At 38.9% G+C, this 19880-nt stretch overlaps 1 protein-coding gene across 2 annotated transcripts in view; it reads right to left on the bottom strand.

The window, feature by feature from the left end:
* Positions 1-19880, bottom strand: part of LOC6040435 (transcription factor SPT20 homolog) — a 70597-nt gene that overhangs the window by 33490 nt on the left and 17227 nt on the right. Inside the window, exon 2 of one of the 2 annotated variants that reach the window (XM_038248075.1) lies at positions 10801-10815. The exons of the other annotated variant lie outside the window; for it this stretch is intronic. Within the exon in view, the coding sequence (XP_038104003.1) occupies positions 10801-10815 (15 nt within the window). The remainder of the gene's footprint in view (positions 1-10800; positions 10816-19880) is intronic. 2 annotated transcript variants of the gene reach the window in all.

Consider the following 19880-nt stretch of genomic DNA (forward strand, 5'->3'; position numbering starts at 1 on the left):
AAAAGATCCGGAAACAATTGACATCTGATAACATAATTGGTTTTTGGTATATAACCAACTAAAACCAAAAGATCCGTTTTCCAGAATTGCATCAATATTACACTCAACCCCCGGTGGTTGGTCACTTTTTCGTTTTACACTTTTTTAGTTTGTACCCCGTTGGTTGGTCAAAGTCAAACTAAAAAGTCGAACTGTCACTTTTTACATGGCACTCACGCACACTATCAAAACTAACGTTTGGTAGTGTGTGTTAACTCCGTGTTAAAGGGGTGTCAAACATAAACGAGACCCCGTTGGTTTGACAACAGTTGGTGTCAAACCATCGGGGTTTGAGTGTACTTAAATGGTTATAACATGAGTCAGGGTTTCCAGATATTCTATATTTTGGGTTCGTTTGGAAGGTATTTTGGTCGGATGGTTGATCCGGACTTAGTTTTCACACAAATAAGTGAGATCCGACATAAAAAAGTACATAAATATCACTCTAGTGGTAAAAACAGTTGGTGTCAAACCATCGGGGTTTGAGTGTACTTAAATGGTTATAACATGAGTCAGGGTTTCCAGATATTCTATATTTTGGGTTCGTTTGGAAGGTATTTTGGTCGGATGGTTGATCCGGACTTAGTTTTCACACAAATAAGTGAGATCCGACATAAAAAAGTACATAAATATCACTCTAGTGGTAAAAATATGGACAGGGTTGCCAGATCTTCAATATTTTAGATTTGTTAGCCGAACAGGATTCAGAGATATAATTAAAAAAAAAAAATCCGGGTTTTTCGACGCGCCGCGCGCGAAAACGAGAAATTGATGAAATGCGATAACTCGAAAATTTCAGCGATGACCTACCTATGTTAGGGTACCAAAAGTTGCGTATTTCAATTACGAAAATTTTGGTTCCCTAACATTATAGATCATCGCTGAAATTTTCGAGTTATCGCAGTTTTAGTGAAAAAAGTTGATTTTTTGCCGATTTCGTCAATTTTCCGTTTTTGCGCGCGGCGCGTCGAAAAAACCCGGATTTTATTTTCAAAAAACCATATCCCTGAATCCTGTTAATGAATCTCGTCCAATTTTTGATATGTTATGTAAAATTGTCAGAGGAATCCGTTAACAATATTTTCAGATGTAGGCTCTTTGGTCCAGACACCGTCAAAACGTCGTTTGATGTTTTCATAAGACTTTTTTCAAATGTCTGGCTAGACTTTTAAAAGTCCACATTATTTTTTCTTGGAAGTCAAACTTATCATCTTTCATTTGCGCCTAAGACAGCTAAAATCGGTTGAAATGGAGCGAAGTTATGATTTTTTGAAAAAAGTGATTTTAGTGAAAATCGACGAAAATGGCAACATGGCGTAGGCCACCCTAATGGCCAAACAAAAAAATACGGGCCTAATTATTTTGGTCAAGGAACCCCCAGAAAAATTTTGAAATCGAAAGCACTTTTATTTTTTTTTTCTTTAACTTTCATATGGAACTGCTGTATGTCTATACAAAATTTACAGGTCCTATCTTTAAACAGCAGACGTATCACAAAAAAGTACACAAGGCGAAATATTTGGATCCAAAATTTGATTTTAATAAACACTTGGTAATACGCGTGCGCTCAACACCGTTGTTTACCTGTGTTTCCCTGACCCGGCTTACATTACATAAATCATAACCTCCCAAGGTCGCCCTAATTCACAGAGAAGCCAGATGTTGTTGCCTTTCCCAATTGAATCGACCAAACATTCTCCACGGCGACATTCCGTCAACATAACCATAACCCGGTCAACTCAAATTCCCCAGCAAAAGGTTCTCAACCTTTAACGATTAGTGGGTATAGATTGTTAACTGCGAAACTGAAAGTTTTTATTGCATAATTGTCGGCAGGTCGGCCGAATTTCTGCGAGCATTCCACCCGCAAAAGTGACGCTCTTCAAGGCAATTCGGTCAAATCAATTTCAGAGAGTAATAATCCAAAAGGGTACCCACATTGACTGACATTTTTTTCGCCGCATGGAATGATTCGCAACGTGGGTGCTTTCCTGGGTGCTTCGTGACTACCACCGCCAGTAACATCAACCGTGGCCGTCCCCTTGCTAGGGGGCCAAACATCGTGAGCCCTAACCGTGGTAATTTGTTCAAGTCGTTTCGCCGTTTATTATTGGGGGTCCCCAAATTGATTGTTCCCAGCCCTCTACGTCAAACAATGCCAACCCCCTCTGGGGGCAGTTTCCCGAGACCAACCAGAAGGGGTCCAACCTGACTACCGAAAGCGCGAGGCATTTCGTTTCGGTTTTAGTCCCGCGTTGTGGGTTGAGATCGTTGGGATGGAGACAGGCCTGTAATTTAGACTAATTTAAAAGATATTTCAATAATCGATTATCTCCGCGCTGGAATCGCTTAATAAAGTGCGGCCAGGTTAGTTGATGGAGGTGGTTGGATGGTTTCATGATTAAATTTGCGAGAAAAAGAACTGTGTACAGATAGTGTAGTATTTATCAATTCGACGCTGTCGTGCAATATTGTCACACGTCTGTTTTTGACGTTCCGAGAAAAACGCTTTTTAATGTTGACCAACAAATAACAAACACGTTTGGTTTGGTTGACTATTCTGAATAATGTCCCGAAGTTTGATTGAATTTGGTTGCTGGAGTCCCGAGTTATAATTACAAATGTTTACGGTAGTCGGTCTTGTACGTGCGTCAAACGCGTTCTGACCCGAAATCCTTTTGGTCAGTTGTCGCACATACATACATTTTCAGGCTGTTTTAAGATTGCACGACAAGATTGAAACTTCTTCTATATTCAATTGAATATCTCAGAATTTTTGACTTATTGTTCCCTACAACACGATGGATCAGATATGTTACCTCCAACGAAACGATCGCAAGCCTATAAAGGTCCTAAAGGTGTACTTAAATCTCGGAGAGAAAGAAATCCATCCAAAAATTAAAACGCACTGTTACTCAACCATTATGGTCCACGCAAAAAAAATGGCTTTCCTCTATCGCACCTTCAAATCATGAAATCAGACAGTTTGGCCAAGGGTCGTTATTTTGCGCCACGGAACCGTGTAATTAAAGTGTCGTTAGAGTGTGCGATCCATCCATCGTTTAATCCGGCCTCCGTAAGAGAAGAGAGGTGGTCATTTTCGGAAGCAGCCACTGCCACTTAGCGGTCGCAAACGCACGATGGGCACGTTTCGAATCTCGACCAAATTTCATTTTTCGCAGTGGTAATTGAATTAAAATCACATGCTTACCCCGCCAGAGCGGGTGAGATCTTACATAATTCCATCGAACGTGCGGTATTTTTTCCGCACGGGATTTTGGTTACATATCGTTCCCATAAGGCTCCTTCCATCCTCCCCCACAATGGGATATTAGAGGGTTGTTTGAGGGTCGGATGATCCGGAACGATATGTGCCAATCAGCGCGGACAATGTGGGCTGAGAGAATCTGATTTGTGTGCACAATCGTGAAATATTACGCCATTTTATGACTGTGTACTTAAAGTGAATGTTAATAGATGTTGAAGAATGCAATATTGGGCTTTTTTTCAATAACACCATCATATTGAGAAAAAAACGGACTGAGAGTAAAAAAGCATCGCTCACTCATCGCCGAACGAATTTTCCCGGCAAAAGCGCGCAACCATTCGTGAGCGAACAAGACCGTCGACCACAGTCTCAAACGAATATGTTCAGAGAGGAGAGAATCTAACCAACAAATGATAACTTTGATTTTTAAGCAGTTTGAAACAAGATCAAAATAAAGCCGATCGCAGACTATTTTGAGTCAGCTTTGGGCGACGTTGCGCAATCAGCCTCTCGGAGTTATTCACTGTACTAACCGATTCGACTGCGAGGGAGAGCAAAAGAGAGAGTATTCAGTAGCGATTGGTGTGAAATTGCAAACGGTAGGAATCCTTCAGTGCAGTTTTGCGTCGCGTTTGATTTGTGCTCGCGAGTGAATGAGTCTTTTTGGAGAAATCTGGATCCTTGTCTGACACCCAGGAGTCTTTTTTGGGAATTTGTATTATTTTCTCGCGATTCATCGCCTCGCATTATTTGGATGAAACTTTTTCAATACATTTCCTTTGTCATTTGAAGCCATTTTGCCTGACAAGTTTATCTATGCAAGCATCCATACAATTTTGTGAGTGGGTCATACAAAATGAGTTTTGATTGATAAATTATCAGAAAAATGGTATAAAGTCACGTTTTTTCAAAACCACTTTTTAATATTAAAAGTTAAATTAAGAATTCATTTTTAAACGCAAAATCAAATGAAAAAATCAATCATTAATGATTTTGGAATTTATCGCAAAAATGTGCTGTTTTCACGTTTGGACATTTAAAGCATAAATAGTCGAAAAATATGTTTTAAGCGATCTAAAAATATTTTATGTAGGAAAAGCCTCTGCTAAGGTATAGCCCCTTAGAGTTTACAAATTCTGATTTTTTTTTCAGTGTCACCTATTTAAGCATAATTTTTCATATTATCGATTTTCGGATAAGTTTGGCTTCATTTTCAATGTCGAAAAAAATGCTTTTCTGGTCTATACAGAGTATTTTTTTAATTTGATGGTTTTAAAATAATTATTAATTAGGTGACATTGAGAAAATTCATTTTTCACAAATTTCAAACTTTGATAGGCTATATTTCAGCAACTAGCAGTCTAGTAAATGAAATCTAAGAAGAAGAAAAAAATTGCTTCTTTGATTTTTCTACATAAAATATACATTGTTATATTGCTTAAAAATAACATTTCTCGATTATTTTCACAAAAAATCCTATTACTTGAAAAAGGTACACTTTATAACAAATATGTTAAGTAATTTTTGATTGCAAATTTGCATTAAAACATGAATTTAAAAATTGTGTATGATCAATGGTACTGTCATTGGCCATTGACCATGTATTTTGGGGATTCAACATTAAGTAACAAAAAGTGAAATTATAAATCGGGATAGCAGTACCAATTTTCCCAGAAGAGTCCTAATCATAAACTACAACTTTTCCGAAGACACAAACTCAATCAAATAATTCCTTTTGTTTAAGTAAAGCTATAATGCTGGTCCTAAACTGAACTTTTCACACAACCTGTTTGAACATTCCATAAATAATTCATAAAGTTATGTATAAAACTGTGTTTTCACATATACCCGAATGTTAGATAAGTGTCCAGAAATATACTGAAACACAAACATGTTATAACTGTTGTGTGCTATATTGTGTCAACGACCATTTAGTATTGTTGAAGAAAATCGTTTTTTTGAATTTTGATGGTAAATATTTTCAAAACTATGAACGATGGTGTCAAACTTTATGAAGCAATCGGTTAGTATACGGGTAATTCTCCGCGAACTCACACAGCAGTTGCCCCGACCCCTCTTCGATTTGCGTGAAACTTTGTCCTAAGGGGTAACTTTTGTCCCTGATCACGAATCCGGGGTCCTTTTTTTTGATATCTCGTGACGGAGGGGCGGTACGACCCCTTCCATTTTTGAACATGCGAAAAAACAGGTGTTTTTCAATAATTTGCAGCCTGAACCGGTGATGAGATAGAAATTTGGTATCAAAGGGACTTTTATGTAAAATTAGACGCCTGATTTGATGGCGTACTCAGAATTCCAAAAAAAAAACGTATTTTTCATCGAAAAAAACACATTTTTTTTAATTCTCCCATTTTCCGTTACTTGACTGCAAAAAAATTTGAACCATGTCATTTTATGGGAAATTTAATGTACTTTTCGAATCTACATTGACCCAGAAGGGTAATTTTTTCATTTGGAACAAAATTTTTAATTTTAGAATTTCGTGTTTTTTCTAACTTTGCAGGGTTATTTTTTAGAGTGTAACAATGTTCTACAAAGTTGTAGAGCAGACAATTACAAAAAAAAAATGATGTATAGACATAAGGGGTTTGCTTATAAACATCACGAGTTGTCGCGATTTTACGAAAAAAAAGTTTTGAAAATGTTGGTCGTCGTTGATCATGGCCGTTCATGGTCACCCACGACAGACACGGACGACGAAACAAAGAGAAACGCGAAAAGTAACTTTTTCAGAACTTTTTTTCGTAAAATCACAATAACTCGTGATGTTTATAAGCAAACCCCTTCCTTATGTCTGTAAATCATTTTTTTTTTTGTAATTGTCTGCTCTACAACTTTGTAGAACATTGTTACACTCTAAAAAATAACCCTGCAAAGTTAGAAAAAACACGAAATTTTAAAATAAAATTTTTGTTCTAAATGAAAAAATTATTCTTCTGGGTCAATGTAGATTCGAAAAGTACATTAAATTTCCCATAAAATGACAGGTTCCAAAATTTTTTACAGTCAAGTAACGGAAAATGGGAGAATTTTTTAAATTGAAAAGCACGTGTCACAAGTGTGTTTCGAAAGTAAAATTGCACTACGTGTCACAAGTGTGCACAGAATTCCCATACAAACTTTAACATATTTTAGCATCAGTAGATTAACCGACTTAATCAGTATATTTTCAAAAACAAAAGATTGCATCGCCTATAGAAAGTGTGTATCAACATAAATTTGTGAAAAACCCAAAAAAAAACACATTTTCCAACAACATGCATGAAGTGTCCCAAGTGTGCGTGCACGATCATTTTGATGATAAATTCGTCTATGTCACAAGTGTGTATTGCAATATCCGGGAAACGGAAGTGAGTTCCCAAAATCGGGTTAAAGAATCTTGTAGTGTTTGTTAAGTATAGAAAAACGTCATCATAAACTTATTTTCGACCAAAATGGTCTATGTCAAAAGAAACTTAATGTTTGAAGATCTGGCAACCCTGTCTCAAGTTATGACCACTTAAGTGATATTTATGTAATTTTTTGAAGCTGGATCTTTCTTAGCTGTAAAGTTATGAATTCTTAAGTGATATTTGTGTGTTATTTTGAAGCCTGATCTTTTGGCTTTTGTTGGTTCCGTGCCAAAACCATGTTTGATGTGATATGTCTAATCTTTCTGGTTTTCAGATATTTTGTATGACTCAGTTTTGGAAAGGAGTAAGGAACGTAACAACCACAAAGGTGGATTAAATATAATTGTTGCAAATACATGAACATTGGACAGAGACCCTCAACTAGAAACTCAAACAGCTTTCTAATGTCAGCAATGTGAACCATGTACGATGAACGATCCAAACGCATATCTTAACTCTAATGATTATGTCTCCGGAATCTTAAGAAGCAGTTATATCAACACGATAAATCAAAACGCTCAAACTCGAACTAATGCACACCATCCTGTTGAAAAATGCGATACTAAAAACGACTGAATGCCACTTCACGTGCGTTATCTTCAATTGCATCAAACGTCACAAGGTGCGTGTAATTCACCAGTAGATGTCACTATCAATGATAATATCCGGCAAAATTAAAAAAGGCGCTTCGAAGTGTCCCCTCAAAAGATAACAAGCCACAAAAAGATTTCAGGGGATTCACGGGTCTTGAAAAAAAAACTAACTGGCCATCGTGTTAGAGCAGAGCACGTTTAACCCTTTACGAGCCTCGGTGGCCTGGCGGCGGGTTTTGTTTATCGCGTGCCGCCATTGCCATCGGGGCTCATCTCTCGAAGCTGCTGGCCAACCCGGTTTGCGGTGATGGTTATGTAAATTGCCTCAAGGTGGTGCACCTTGTAGTTTGTCGGCATTCCGGCCAGTGTGTTCCGTTTGCCGGGCAACAGGGGGGAGCGTTGGGATTCTGAATGCTGACGGGTTCTTTGGTTTAGAAAAGTTCTTTTAAAGAATGCTCTTGTCTGGAATGCACATTCAGACGAATTTATAATACATATTTGAAATCAACCTGGCAAATGTCCGTTCCACCCCAATCTCCCCGATCTGCAGCGTCGAACTAACCCCACGGGGTCCACACGGAGGTAATAAAACGTGATGTTGTGATTTGATGGTCGTTTGTTTGATCGCCTCTCTACGTTGTTGGCCCAGTCCCAGTCCGAGTTGGTAAACAGCTAATAACATTTATTATTTGCGAAGATGATGCGAATTGGAGAAATTTTTCCCTCGCTCCATGGCCAGGGGTCAGGCCGCGGGAATCTCAACGAGGGGTAGTTAATAACAATGGCGGCGCGTGATGTCACTTTTTTGGGGAGGGTTGCGTTAAGAGGAGGGCACACGATCATGATGGTATGCAATTGCAGGACAATCCCAAAATTTCGATAATCGCTGATGAAGTGAGCCGCCGCCGTCGAAAGAGGTCACGAGCAATAAATCTTTATTTTGCAGCGCGCGCGCACAGTCGTAATCGCCGTTGAACTTTTGGTACCCTGGGCGGTGGCCGGTTGATCGGAGTGATGTCACCTGTAAACACGGGCCTCCTTTCTTCCCATTTACACTGGCTGGTGAAACGGCAGGTCAAACGAAAGTGCAAGTATTTGTTTGGTTTCGCTTTGTGGATGTTTGCTTATGTAAGAAAAGGAGTATTTTTTCCGAGGTTTATTGTTGTTTTGTTATGGGCAATCAGCGTTTTTTGGTAGTCGATAGTCAAATATGTAAATGAGGTCTTGAATGGTTCAATAATAAAAAGAAAAAAATGAAATTTGTATTGTGCAAACAATAATCGGTCGTTAAAATTCCTCACAGTAATCCTTTTTTGATTTCCAAAGTGCGTTGTAAACCACGAATCTTTGTTGGTCTCATATTCGAGCTAAAGGACACAATTGACGCAGTGAAATAAAAAAAGAATATAATCAAATTCGTTTGTTGATATAAATTTTGAGAGCGAGTCCCCGAACAGGGCATACCTCATCGTATGAGATGTCGTTTGGACCACACCAATCTGCCTGAAATTTTCAGGAATGTTAGGACACATAAAACTCTGGGTCAAATATGAGCACTCTAGGTCTACGGAATGTGGGGCAAATCGAGACACAAAGATTAAAAGATTGAAAACGTCAAAAATCTTGAAAAAAATCTGTATCTTACACCCAAAACTGGCAGCGCTAGTCCGAGAGAATGATGGTCTCGAGTCGAGAGAATAGTGGTACCATTCACGGACGCAGAGAACACAGCTCGAGATGGGCGATAGAACTATTCTCTCGAGGTTCATTTGCAAAAAAAGTTCATCCGTCAAACAAAAAACCAAAAGTGTCGACAACGGGAATCGAACCAGAGACCTTTGATAAACCAATTCAATGACTTAGCTGCCTCGGCCACCACAGCTTGGTGACCAAAGAGAATTCAGAAGTCGATGTATGACACTTGTTGGAGATTTATTGATTCAACTAACGAATGAACTCATTTGTTATGATGGTGTGAGTTGGTACCATTATTCTATCGATTTTGGCACTGAGCCCTCAATAAATTTTGAGAGAACGATTATCTCGACTCTGAATTTTGAGTGTAGTCAAATTTTATTAAATATCAAAATCTGAATCTGAAAAGCCTTTAAAATGCAACAAATTTAAGTGAGAAGCATCTCATTTGGTTAAAACTAAAGGGAGTTACTGGCATTTTACTGAAAAAATATCACAATTTTCAAACACAAACAAAAAAGTTTTCCATACAGATATCAACTCGATTCGACCTGGAGATTGTAGGGAGCATCTGGGACTACCATTTGAGGCTTAGAAAGCTTTGGGCAAGGCAGTTTAATCTAATCGAACACAAGCGCAGCCAGTCCGAAGAAAGCATCCTGGAAGAACTTGCGGTTAGATTACGCCTCAAGTCCTTTCTTGTCTATATTAATAATTGCAGTACATCCGAGTAACCCCAAAAATGTACAGCAAAAATTAAAGCAGCCAGGCCTACTGCGTTGCATTAACCGCAGAGACAGATTCGGTGAACGGATCACATTTCACAGAATCAACAGGGGAGGAAGGATGCGTGAACATACCGTACCAAACGCTCCGAATCAGTTAGGTGTGGTGTGTAAGTGTAAATTGGCAAATAATCATATTTTTAGGAAGGAAGTGGAATTGGGCAATTGAAGTTGGGGAAAATGGGAATTGGGAAAAAAGCTTTGGGCAAGGCAGTTTAACATATAAAATAGACACTTTTTCATTTAGTGAATTTTAGAGTAAAAATATTTGCTCAGGGACCCCTTAGATCCCCTTTTCTGATTATAATTTTATCAAATTAGAGTTCCTGAGTCGAATTCACAAGAGAAACATGAACAAAGTGTTTATTTTAATCAATCAGAACCATTTAAAAAAAATCAGTAAAAAATCTTCGAATCACATTTATTGAAAATCAGGTTCGTTTCCATGGATATTGACGTCACGAAAAAAAAAATCCCGTTCCATTCGCAACAATTTTTCCGAAGACTTAAAATTGGACTTTTTTTTCGGAAAATCCAGTACAGGAGCATCTCATTTGGTTAAAAGGTAAGGTAAAATTAAATTTGAAATCTCACAAACGATTTTTAAAAGAACATTTTGGTAATATTCGTGAATTAAGGGAAAGGGCCTCACCTTCCCTTTGGGTTCAACTGTCCACACAGATACATCGTTTTTTTGGTCTAAATTGTGGCCAAACGTTGTACCCCCCCTCCCCCTCCCACAAGGGGGTACGTGGTTTATGGATGGCCCCTGTCATATTTTTTGGCATTATGTTTATAATATTCCGAGATCTGATAGATAATTTTCAATCTTTTGTTAGCAAACAACAGCTTTTCATTTTCATTTTTTTTGAAACATTTAAGTTAGGGGCCATCCATCATCCACACCGATTCTTTTTCGGAAAGTTTAAACCCAATCACTGTCAAGGGGTTTTAGTGTATATACTTACTGACGAGTTTGCCTTGTTATATGAAGCTTAATAATTTACCTTATTAAGTGTTATCTGAAACGAAAGAAAAGAAGTAATACGTTAACTAATGCTGTAAATTTCTTATACTTAAGATATTTGCTAAAAAAAATTCAGACATCTCATTCTAATGCCTCAAACAATACTCATCGAATTATAAATCATGATTCATTCATTTTTATTACCACCGTGATCGCGACTCAACCAAATATTTATTGAAAGTGAAAGACCCCAACACCTTACAGTCCAATGACCCCCTCCCTGTGTGTGTGTCGACCGGGACAAGCACCCTCAGCGAAACCATCAAAAGCCAAAAGAACACGCGCGGGGGGCGTTCACGTCCTTGACTCTGACGTCTGTCTGCCCAACGGACCAAGCGCCGATTGAGAGAAGAAGACGAAATCCATGAATTGGACGCTGAATTCTGACGCAGAGAGGGGTCAATACCTGCGATGCTCCGCGCGTCAGTCAGGAAGAAAATAACTGAGAGAGGGTATAAGACTGCATGTTAGGACAACATGCTGAAAATAAGGTACAATTTTGGGTACAATAGGCTCAAAATAGGTGCTTGGTCGAATAAGTCAACAGTCACTCTATTTTGTTCTCACTTTCGATGGATTTTGATCGTTTTTTCCCTTTTTTTCATCTTCTACCTTACACGAAGAAGAATGTTTCGAAGAAAAAAAAAAGTAGCGCCGAACTGACCGGTTCCCGGAGTTATTTGAGAGTCACGCGACTAGCGGCACTTTTTGGCTAAGCGCGCTTTCACTTGTTGTGGTTCTTTGGCCGAAGAAGGTGAAAAGAATGTGAAACGGGCGTTGAAGGTCGAACACAACCAGATCTGGATTAAACACCCAAACACGACGAGTTATGATCAATTATGGGTCCCGGAGAATGGGCAAACGATGATTATTTTTTTCTGTTTGAGGGATTAGCTACGCTAATTGAGGAGGGGTTCGATGACCTGGGAAGCATTTGGATTCTTTGAAAAGAGATGTTTGTATTATGAGTTGAACGAACATTCTTTCGAGTTGTGGTTTGGTTGAGCGTTTTAGCAGAATGCATTACTGTGAATACAAAGAGACGAGTTGTTCCTTTTAATTCCGCTATATATTTTAATATCTTGACAGATACGTATTTCGTCTACTACTTGCAGACTTCATCAGTGTTCTGTTCTCGACTGAAGGTTCATCGCTGGTGTATCCATATTTGTAGTTACTGTAGGTACTACCTCCTCGTTCTTCTTTTGTGCCTGTATAGGTAACAGCTTAAACAGCCACGTTGAGCCGTTACCTGAATCCTTGTTGAGTAAACTTTTGTTGCCTGCCTTGAAGATTTCCAAACTTTCAGCGACAGCCAGCTTCGATGGGTTAGTGATGTGTCTTAAGATGACCGCGTCGCTAGCTGTGATGTTATGTTTTTCCTCGATGATGTGTTCGGTTACTGCTGACTTGAAATGGGGGACAAATCCTTTCTGTTTTTCCTCCATGGCAATTTTGACATATGTGTGTATATGCTCATCCAACCTGGTTTGCAGCAATCTCTTAGTTTGTCCAATGTAGCTCATATCACAGTGGCCGCAGGATACCTCGTAGATGCCGGGTTTGCCTAAAGTCGGTATGGGGTCTTTCGTTGAACCTAAGATGGATTCCAACTGGCTGTTTCTACTGCTGAACACTAAATCGATGCCAAATTTAGCCAGTTTTTGTCGTAATGGGCGTGTTATCCTGTAGTCGAATTCTACTGCTGCTCTTCGTAGTGGCTCTGCTGATGGCGTAAGGGTTGTGAGTGAAGTTCTGTGCAGTTTTCTTTCCTTCTTATCGATGATTGCTTGATAGTTGTTCTGCTGTAACCGTTGATTTCCGCTGTTTCAAATATGTACTCCAATTCTTTCTGTTTTCCTGCTTCGCTGAGGGGTAAAGTTGTCATCCTATGTATAAAATAATGATATGCTGCCATCTTATGTTGGAATGAATGGTTTGACGTGGCTGGGATTGTTCTTCTGGTGTTTGTTGGCTTCCTGTAGATCTCGAAAGAAAACGAAGATGGGCAACCTGGTTCTCTTAGGATCAGGATGTCTAAGAAAGGTAACTTTCCTTCGACTTCCATTTCGTAAGTGAACTTGATGCTCCTGCGTGCACTGTTTATGGTGTCCAGTACCGTTGTTAGTGAGTCCCTTTTGATGATGCAGAAGATGTCATCTACGTATCTCCACCAACGTTCTGGTAGTAGGTTTTTGGTTTGTAGTTCGTGTTCCAAAGCTGCCATATAAACATCGCTCATGAACGGTGACAGTGGGTTACCCATCGATGCTCCCATCCTCTGTTGGTAGATGCAATCCCTGAACTGGAAGTAGCTCTGTTCCATGCATAATTTGACGAATGTTATATACTGGATCGTTTTTTGTCTCCATGGTTCTCCTCGTATTGTGATTGCAGCCAATCCCGTAGAGTTCCTATTGCGTTTTTTACTGGTATGCTTGGGAACAGTGCTGTTACGTCGAAGGAAACCATTATTTCATCCTCAGCTATCGGTCCCGACTCTAAGAGCTCCTTTGTGAACACCTGCGAACTGATGATCGAACGGCTCGGGATCACTAACCCATCGAAGCTGGCTGTCGCTGAAAGTTTGGAAATCTTCAAGGCAGGCAACAAACGTTTACTCAACAAGGATTCAGGTAACGGCTCAACGTGGCTGTTTAAGCTGTTACCTATACAGGCACAAAAGAAGAACGAGGAGGTAGTACCTACAGTAACTACAAATATGGATACACCAGCGATGAACCTTCAGTCGAGAACAGAACACGGATGAAGTCTGCAAGTAGTAGACGAAATACGTATCTGTCAAGATATTAAAATATATAGCGGAATTAAAAGGAACAACTCGTCTCTTTGTATTCACAGTAATGCATTCTGCTAAAACGCTCAACCAAACCACAATTACCATGGCAACTAAGCCTTCGGAGCACAACAAGTTCATCGGACTGAAGAAAATCATCGCAGGTATCCACAAAGACATCGCCTTCTTGAAAAATGCGTCGAACACCGAGTTACACCAACTAGCCACAAGATTAGGACGAAGGGTCATACGGACAGCAAAATCATCCGGAGGGTGGAGTTAGAGCTTGTCAAAGAGAGCATCAAAAACTCTACGGTAGACTGAGTATCAAAACTCTCGAATGCTATTCACTCCATCTGAAACTAGCCAAAGAATTCCCCATCGAATTCGAAGCCTTTTTGACGAAGGTTAAGGTAGCCGAGAAGTGCGAATCAGAAAGGAAACGCAAGATACTGGACAACAAATTTCGACAACTGATTTCCCACATTGCCCCTACAATGAAACCAGTAGTTAAACCCTTAGAAGAGTTCGTTGTTAATCGTTCTTCTGAAACTTTTTCAGAAGAACAGTTAACTTTACTCAACAAAGGTCTTAAGTACGCGGTATCATCAAAACCAAACCTGGAAAACATTGTTATCGACATCGAAACTGTTATCAATGCTAACAGCATCGATGAAAACAGACAAAACCTCCCCGCTCCTTCCAGCACAAATCAACAGCGTCAGGATGACGGTATCCAAATTAATACGAGAAGCAACAACAAAACACCAGGACAACGCCGAAGTACGAGTAGTGAAGGAACTCAAGGAGAAACCCGTGTACTACCTAAAAGCGGACAAGGGAAACCGAGTAGTAATCATGGACCGGGACGAATACGACAAGGAACTTCTTGAGAAACTCGGAAACAGGGAAAAATATTCACTACAACGAGGATACACGCTAATCGATATGGTCAAAAAAGTAGAGAACACCATCAAAGAATGTGCAGGCCTTTGAAATCGGTTGGGAAAACTGCAAAATCGTTGAGAGTACTGAACCCAACTCTACCAAGGATTAAAGCACTACCTAAAGTGCATAAACCAGGCAACGAGATGCGAGAAATCATTTCAGCAGTGGATGCCCCAACCAGTCGGATCGCAAAGTGGCTTGTCGAGGAATTCAAGAGTATGCCGAAACCCTTCCCGAGCCGTTCGATCATCAGTTCGCAGGTGTTCACAAAGGAGCTCTTAGAGTCGGGACCGATAGCTGAGGATGAAATAATGGTTTCCTTCGACGTAACAGCACTGTTCCCAAGCATACCAGTAAAAACGCAATAGGAACTCTACGGGATTGGCTGCAATCACAATACGAGGGAGAACCATGGAGACAAAAAACGATCCAGTATATAACATTCGTCAAATTATGCATGGAACAGAGCTACTTCCAGTTCAGGGATTGCATCTACCAACAGAGGATGGGAGCATCGATGGGTAACCCACTGTCACCGTTCATGAGCGATGTTTATATGGCAGCTTTGGAACACGAACTACAAACCAAAACCTACTACCAGAACGTTGGTGGAGATACGTAGATGACATCTTCTGCATCATCAAAAGGGACTCACTAACAACGGTACTGGACACCATAAACAGTGCACGCAGGAGCATCAAGTTCACTTACGAAATGGAAGTCGAAGGAAAGTTACCTTTCTTAGACATCCTGATCCTAAGAGAACCAGGTTGCCCATCTTCGTTTTCTTTCGAGATCTACAGGAAGCCAACAAACACCAGAAGAACAATCCCAGCCACGTCAAACCATTCATTCCAACATAAGATGGCAGCATATCATTATTTTATACATAGGATGACAACTTTACCCTCAGCGAAGCAGGAAAACAGAAAGAATTGGAGTACATATTTGAAACAGCGGAAATCAACGGTTACAGCAGAACAACTATCCAAGCAATCATCGATAAGAAGGAAAGAAAACTGCACAGAACTTCACTCACAACCCTTACGCCATCAGCAGAGCCACTACGAAGAGCAGCAGTAGAATTCGACTACAGGATAACACGCCCATTACGACAAAACTGGCTAAATTTGGCATCGATTTAGTGTTCAGCAGTAGAAACAGCCAGTTGGAATCCATCTTAGGTTCAACGAAAGACCCCATACCGACTTTAGGCAAACCCGGCATCTACGAGGTATCCTGCGGCCACTGTGATATGAGCTACATTGGACAAACTAAGAGATTGCTGCAAACCAGGTTGGATGAGCATATACACACATATGTCAAAATTGCCATGGAGGAAAAACGGAAAGGATTTGTCCCCCATTTCAAGTCAGCAGTAACCGAACACATCATCGAGGAAAACATAACATCACAGCTAGCGACGCGGTCATCTTAAGACACATCACTAACCCATCGAAGCTGGCTGTCGCTGAAAGTTTGGAAATCTTCAAGGCAGGCAACAAACGTTTACTCAACAAGGATTCAGGTAACGGCTCAACGTGGCTGTTTAAGCTGTTACCTATACAGGCACAAAAGAAGAACGAGGAGGTAGTACCTACAGTAACTACAAATATGGATACACCAGCGATGAACCTTCAGTCGAGAACAGAACACTGATGAAGTCTGCAAGTAGTAGACGAAATACGTATCTGTCAAGATATTAAAATATATAGCGGAATTAAAAGGAACAACTCGTCTCTTTGTATTCACATTCTTTCGAGTTTTAACACTTTTCACAGATAGAAGTTATGCAATTTTTGTTAAAGTTAATTATAAGTAATGATACTTCCACAGATGTGATACTTCTATGTTTGACAAAAAATGTAGATAGTTAGAAAACCCAATGAGATAAAATTAACGTTTAGGTTACATTTTAACTTTTTGCCAAAGGGAAAGGTCTCATTTCACTAAGTCATCTTCACCATTTAGAGCACAGTTTTGTAATCATGTAATACTTTGCAAAAATGTTTTTTTGCAAAAACACACTCACACAGGTGCTCCAATGGACTGCAAACACGCGTCTCTGCTTTGGACACGATCTTCTTTCTTCTGTAGCAAAGGAGAGGGCTTTCAGAGATGAAAAGCTTTGCGAGAAAAAAAATGGCACGCGCCGCCGCGAAGAAAATGATCGCAAAATTACAACCTCTTCTGCTGGTCTTTGTGTGCTGGGGTTGTTGTTGTTGCTATTGTTGTGGTCGCCGTTGTTGCGGTGGTCAGGTGTGAAAAACAGTAAAATTATTTTTTTATGTATCTACTCAGCAGTGTCAGACTTTATTTATTTGAATTATAGTCACAGTTTATATTAAAAAAAATAATAGTAAATTTGTTTTAGCTAATGATAACAAAATTTCATTGGATATGTTTTGGAGTCAATAGCTCGCTTTTCTCGACTATTTTTGGGGATTTCTTGGGGTTCCTCGGCCCTCCTCTATAAGTTTTTGATCAATATAACAAAAACCTTTCCACAAAACATTGCCTGAAATGATACAAAACTTGAAGGTAACATCCTAATACATCAACCAACCAAAAAATTTGATGGTTAAATCTTTCGGGGCACCGGAGCCGTTCCCTATTGGTCACCAATCGACATCAGCTCAGTGTACCTTTTCCGGATGGAACCTGTTCCGGTGCCTCGAAGGTTTTGATCATGTAATTTGTTTTTGCAAGATATTAGGATAAAGTTTTGTATCATTTCCGGCATTGTTATGTAAAAAAGTTGAAGGAGGGCCAAGGTATCCCAACGGAATCCGGAACATCTCCGGTAAATTATTTGTCCATGCCATATTTGCCCCCATCAGTTGAAAATATAGACAAATCTGGATCTTTTGCAACTGGATGGATCCAATTCGGTATATTCTACAAAAAGTTATAAGAATTTGCCAAACGAAGATATTTTCAGCACGAGTCGTACATTTATCTGACATGGTTTACCGAGTTGGATAAAAACGACGAGTGATGATAACATCAAGTTTTGCAAAGAGTTGTATACAACATTATTTGCAATTCCGAAAAAAACATCATTCGATCGGTCGGATCTGATTTTAATTTAAACGGTCAATTTAGTAATGTGATCAACTCACCGTTCAAATCAAGATGATATTTAAACGTATTCAGCTCTCCAATGGGTTCTATAAGGACTGGATTGTACTTTTCAGCTTTTGTAATGAAAACAAAAATTGAAAAGCTCAATTTTATAGCAAATACTTGAATGCCACCGCTACGTAGGTCATCCTTGTGGCCCTGTTGGTTAACTAATCAAATCAAATTAAATCTAAAATATGAGTTAAAATGGATTTATTACTTATGAACTGCTACTGAAAAAGAAAAGCTCAAATTTTGTCAACAATTTGTTTTAAAGGGTTGGTGGAGTATCATCAAGTGTGGAGAATCGAGACTACAGTTTAATAAACCGAGATACTCCATCGGAGATTTATACGTGAAAAGTTTTGTTTTATCGACCTGATTCATCTGTATAAGGGTCATTCCAGGTCAACTGGGTACACTTTTGGACTCGACCTTCACCGATTTGTACCAAACTTGGAAGGAACGTTCATCTATCGATAGTTAACAGAAATCCGAAGTTTGGTCCTGATTGAACCATCCCTCTATTTTTGGCACCGATTTTCTAAAATACTCTTTTTTTTTCTTTTAATCATTACTTTGCAACTATTTGAGAAAAAGTCCTTCTAAAGGTTGCATTTTATAGAAAATTGTCCAAGGAATTTGATAAAAATAGAATTTTAACCCTTAAATGCCCACTAATACTATAGTTTGACGATTTAAGTATTAAAATTCAGTTTTGACCAATTCCTTATATTTTAATTTGTTTTATTTTATCACCATCGTGTTCCCCGGACAATTTTACGTAATAATCAATGTAGACCTTAAACTAAATGAACTACTGGCAGCATACAGCGATTTTACTGAAAAAAGTTTGATTTTACGCAGCACTCGGAAGTACATGGTGTACTTTCCAACAAAAAGGGATGAATCTCGCATAGTTCGGTTTTTATATGTGAGAAACTTATTTTGGATTTGAATTCATGAACACAGTGCTGCGCAAACTTTTTTCAGTAAAATCGCTGTATCTCGCCAATTGCTTCCTTTTAGTTTGAGGTTTACACTGATTTTTATGTAAAATTGTCCGGGAAACACGATGGTGATGAAAGATAAATAATAAAAATATAAGCAATTGGTCAAAACTGAATTTTAATACTTAAAACGTCAAAACATATGTTACGGAAATTGCTTTCCGTATAATTGATCGACACCACCAACATCATCAGCACAGCCGACAACAGTTATCCAAACTGCGAACAAAGCATAAATTCGTTTACCTCGCCGCGATTAAAGCAAGTTGCTCGATTAATGCTCAATAAGCAAAACCTCAGTATCTCATGTGTGAGGCTCTGGGGGACTTTTCGATTACAATAAAATCAGAACGTTTTGGACAGTCAAACTTAACACTTTGGCGTAATCAATTAAGAGAAAACTACCCTTTCATTATTGAACCTTTATAACTCATAATATTAGGAGGCATTTAAGGGTTGAAATTTTATTTTTATTGAATTCCTTGAACAATTTTCTATCAAATGCAACCTGTAGAAAGATAGTTTGCTCAAATAGTTGCAAAGTTAAGTTATTAAAAGAAAAAAAAAAGTTTTTTAAGAAAATCATCAAAAAAGAGGGCGGTGCCAAAATAGAGGGATGGTCAAATCAGCACCAAACTTCGGATTTCTGTTAACTATCGATAGATGAACGTTCACTCCAAGTTTGGTCCAAATCGGTGAAGGTCGAGTCCAAAAGTGTACCCAGTTGACCTGGAATGTCCAATTGGGTACTAAAGCCCTATGTCAATTTTTATGTACAACGTTAAAAAACACGATTAAAAACCATTTCTGATCACTTTTTTTCATTTTAATGCAAAATTTTTTTTGACAAGACAACATTTTTTCGATGGATTAACTATGGTCCCCTTAGAACGAGCTGTCAAGTAGGAGCTTTTCTGTCAAGAAGGACCGCGAGATTAATTTTTTAAAATTGATTTAAAAATCCATTTTAAACTCTTTGTGGTCGTACAAAGGGTCATTGTACTCAGAAAAATAAGTTTTATCGCTGTAAACAATAATATCAGCAATCTAAGCTTCATTTTAGGACCCAATTAATTAAAATATTGTATTTAGCGATTTTAGCGGATTGCAGACTGGATTTCACCATGTGATGTGATGATTGTCTAAGTCCAAGTTACCTAGGATTCGATAATTAGGAATATA

The sequence above is a fragment of the Culex quinquefasciatus genome, chromosome 1 (assembly GCF_015732765.1).
Source record: "Culex quinquefasciatus strain JHB chromosome 1, VPISU_Cqui_1.0_pri_paternal, whole genome shotgun sequence".
Lineage (NCBI taxonomy): Eukaryota > Metazoa > Arthropoda > Insecta > Diptera > Culicidae > Culex > Culex quinquefasciatus.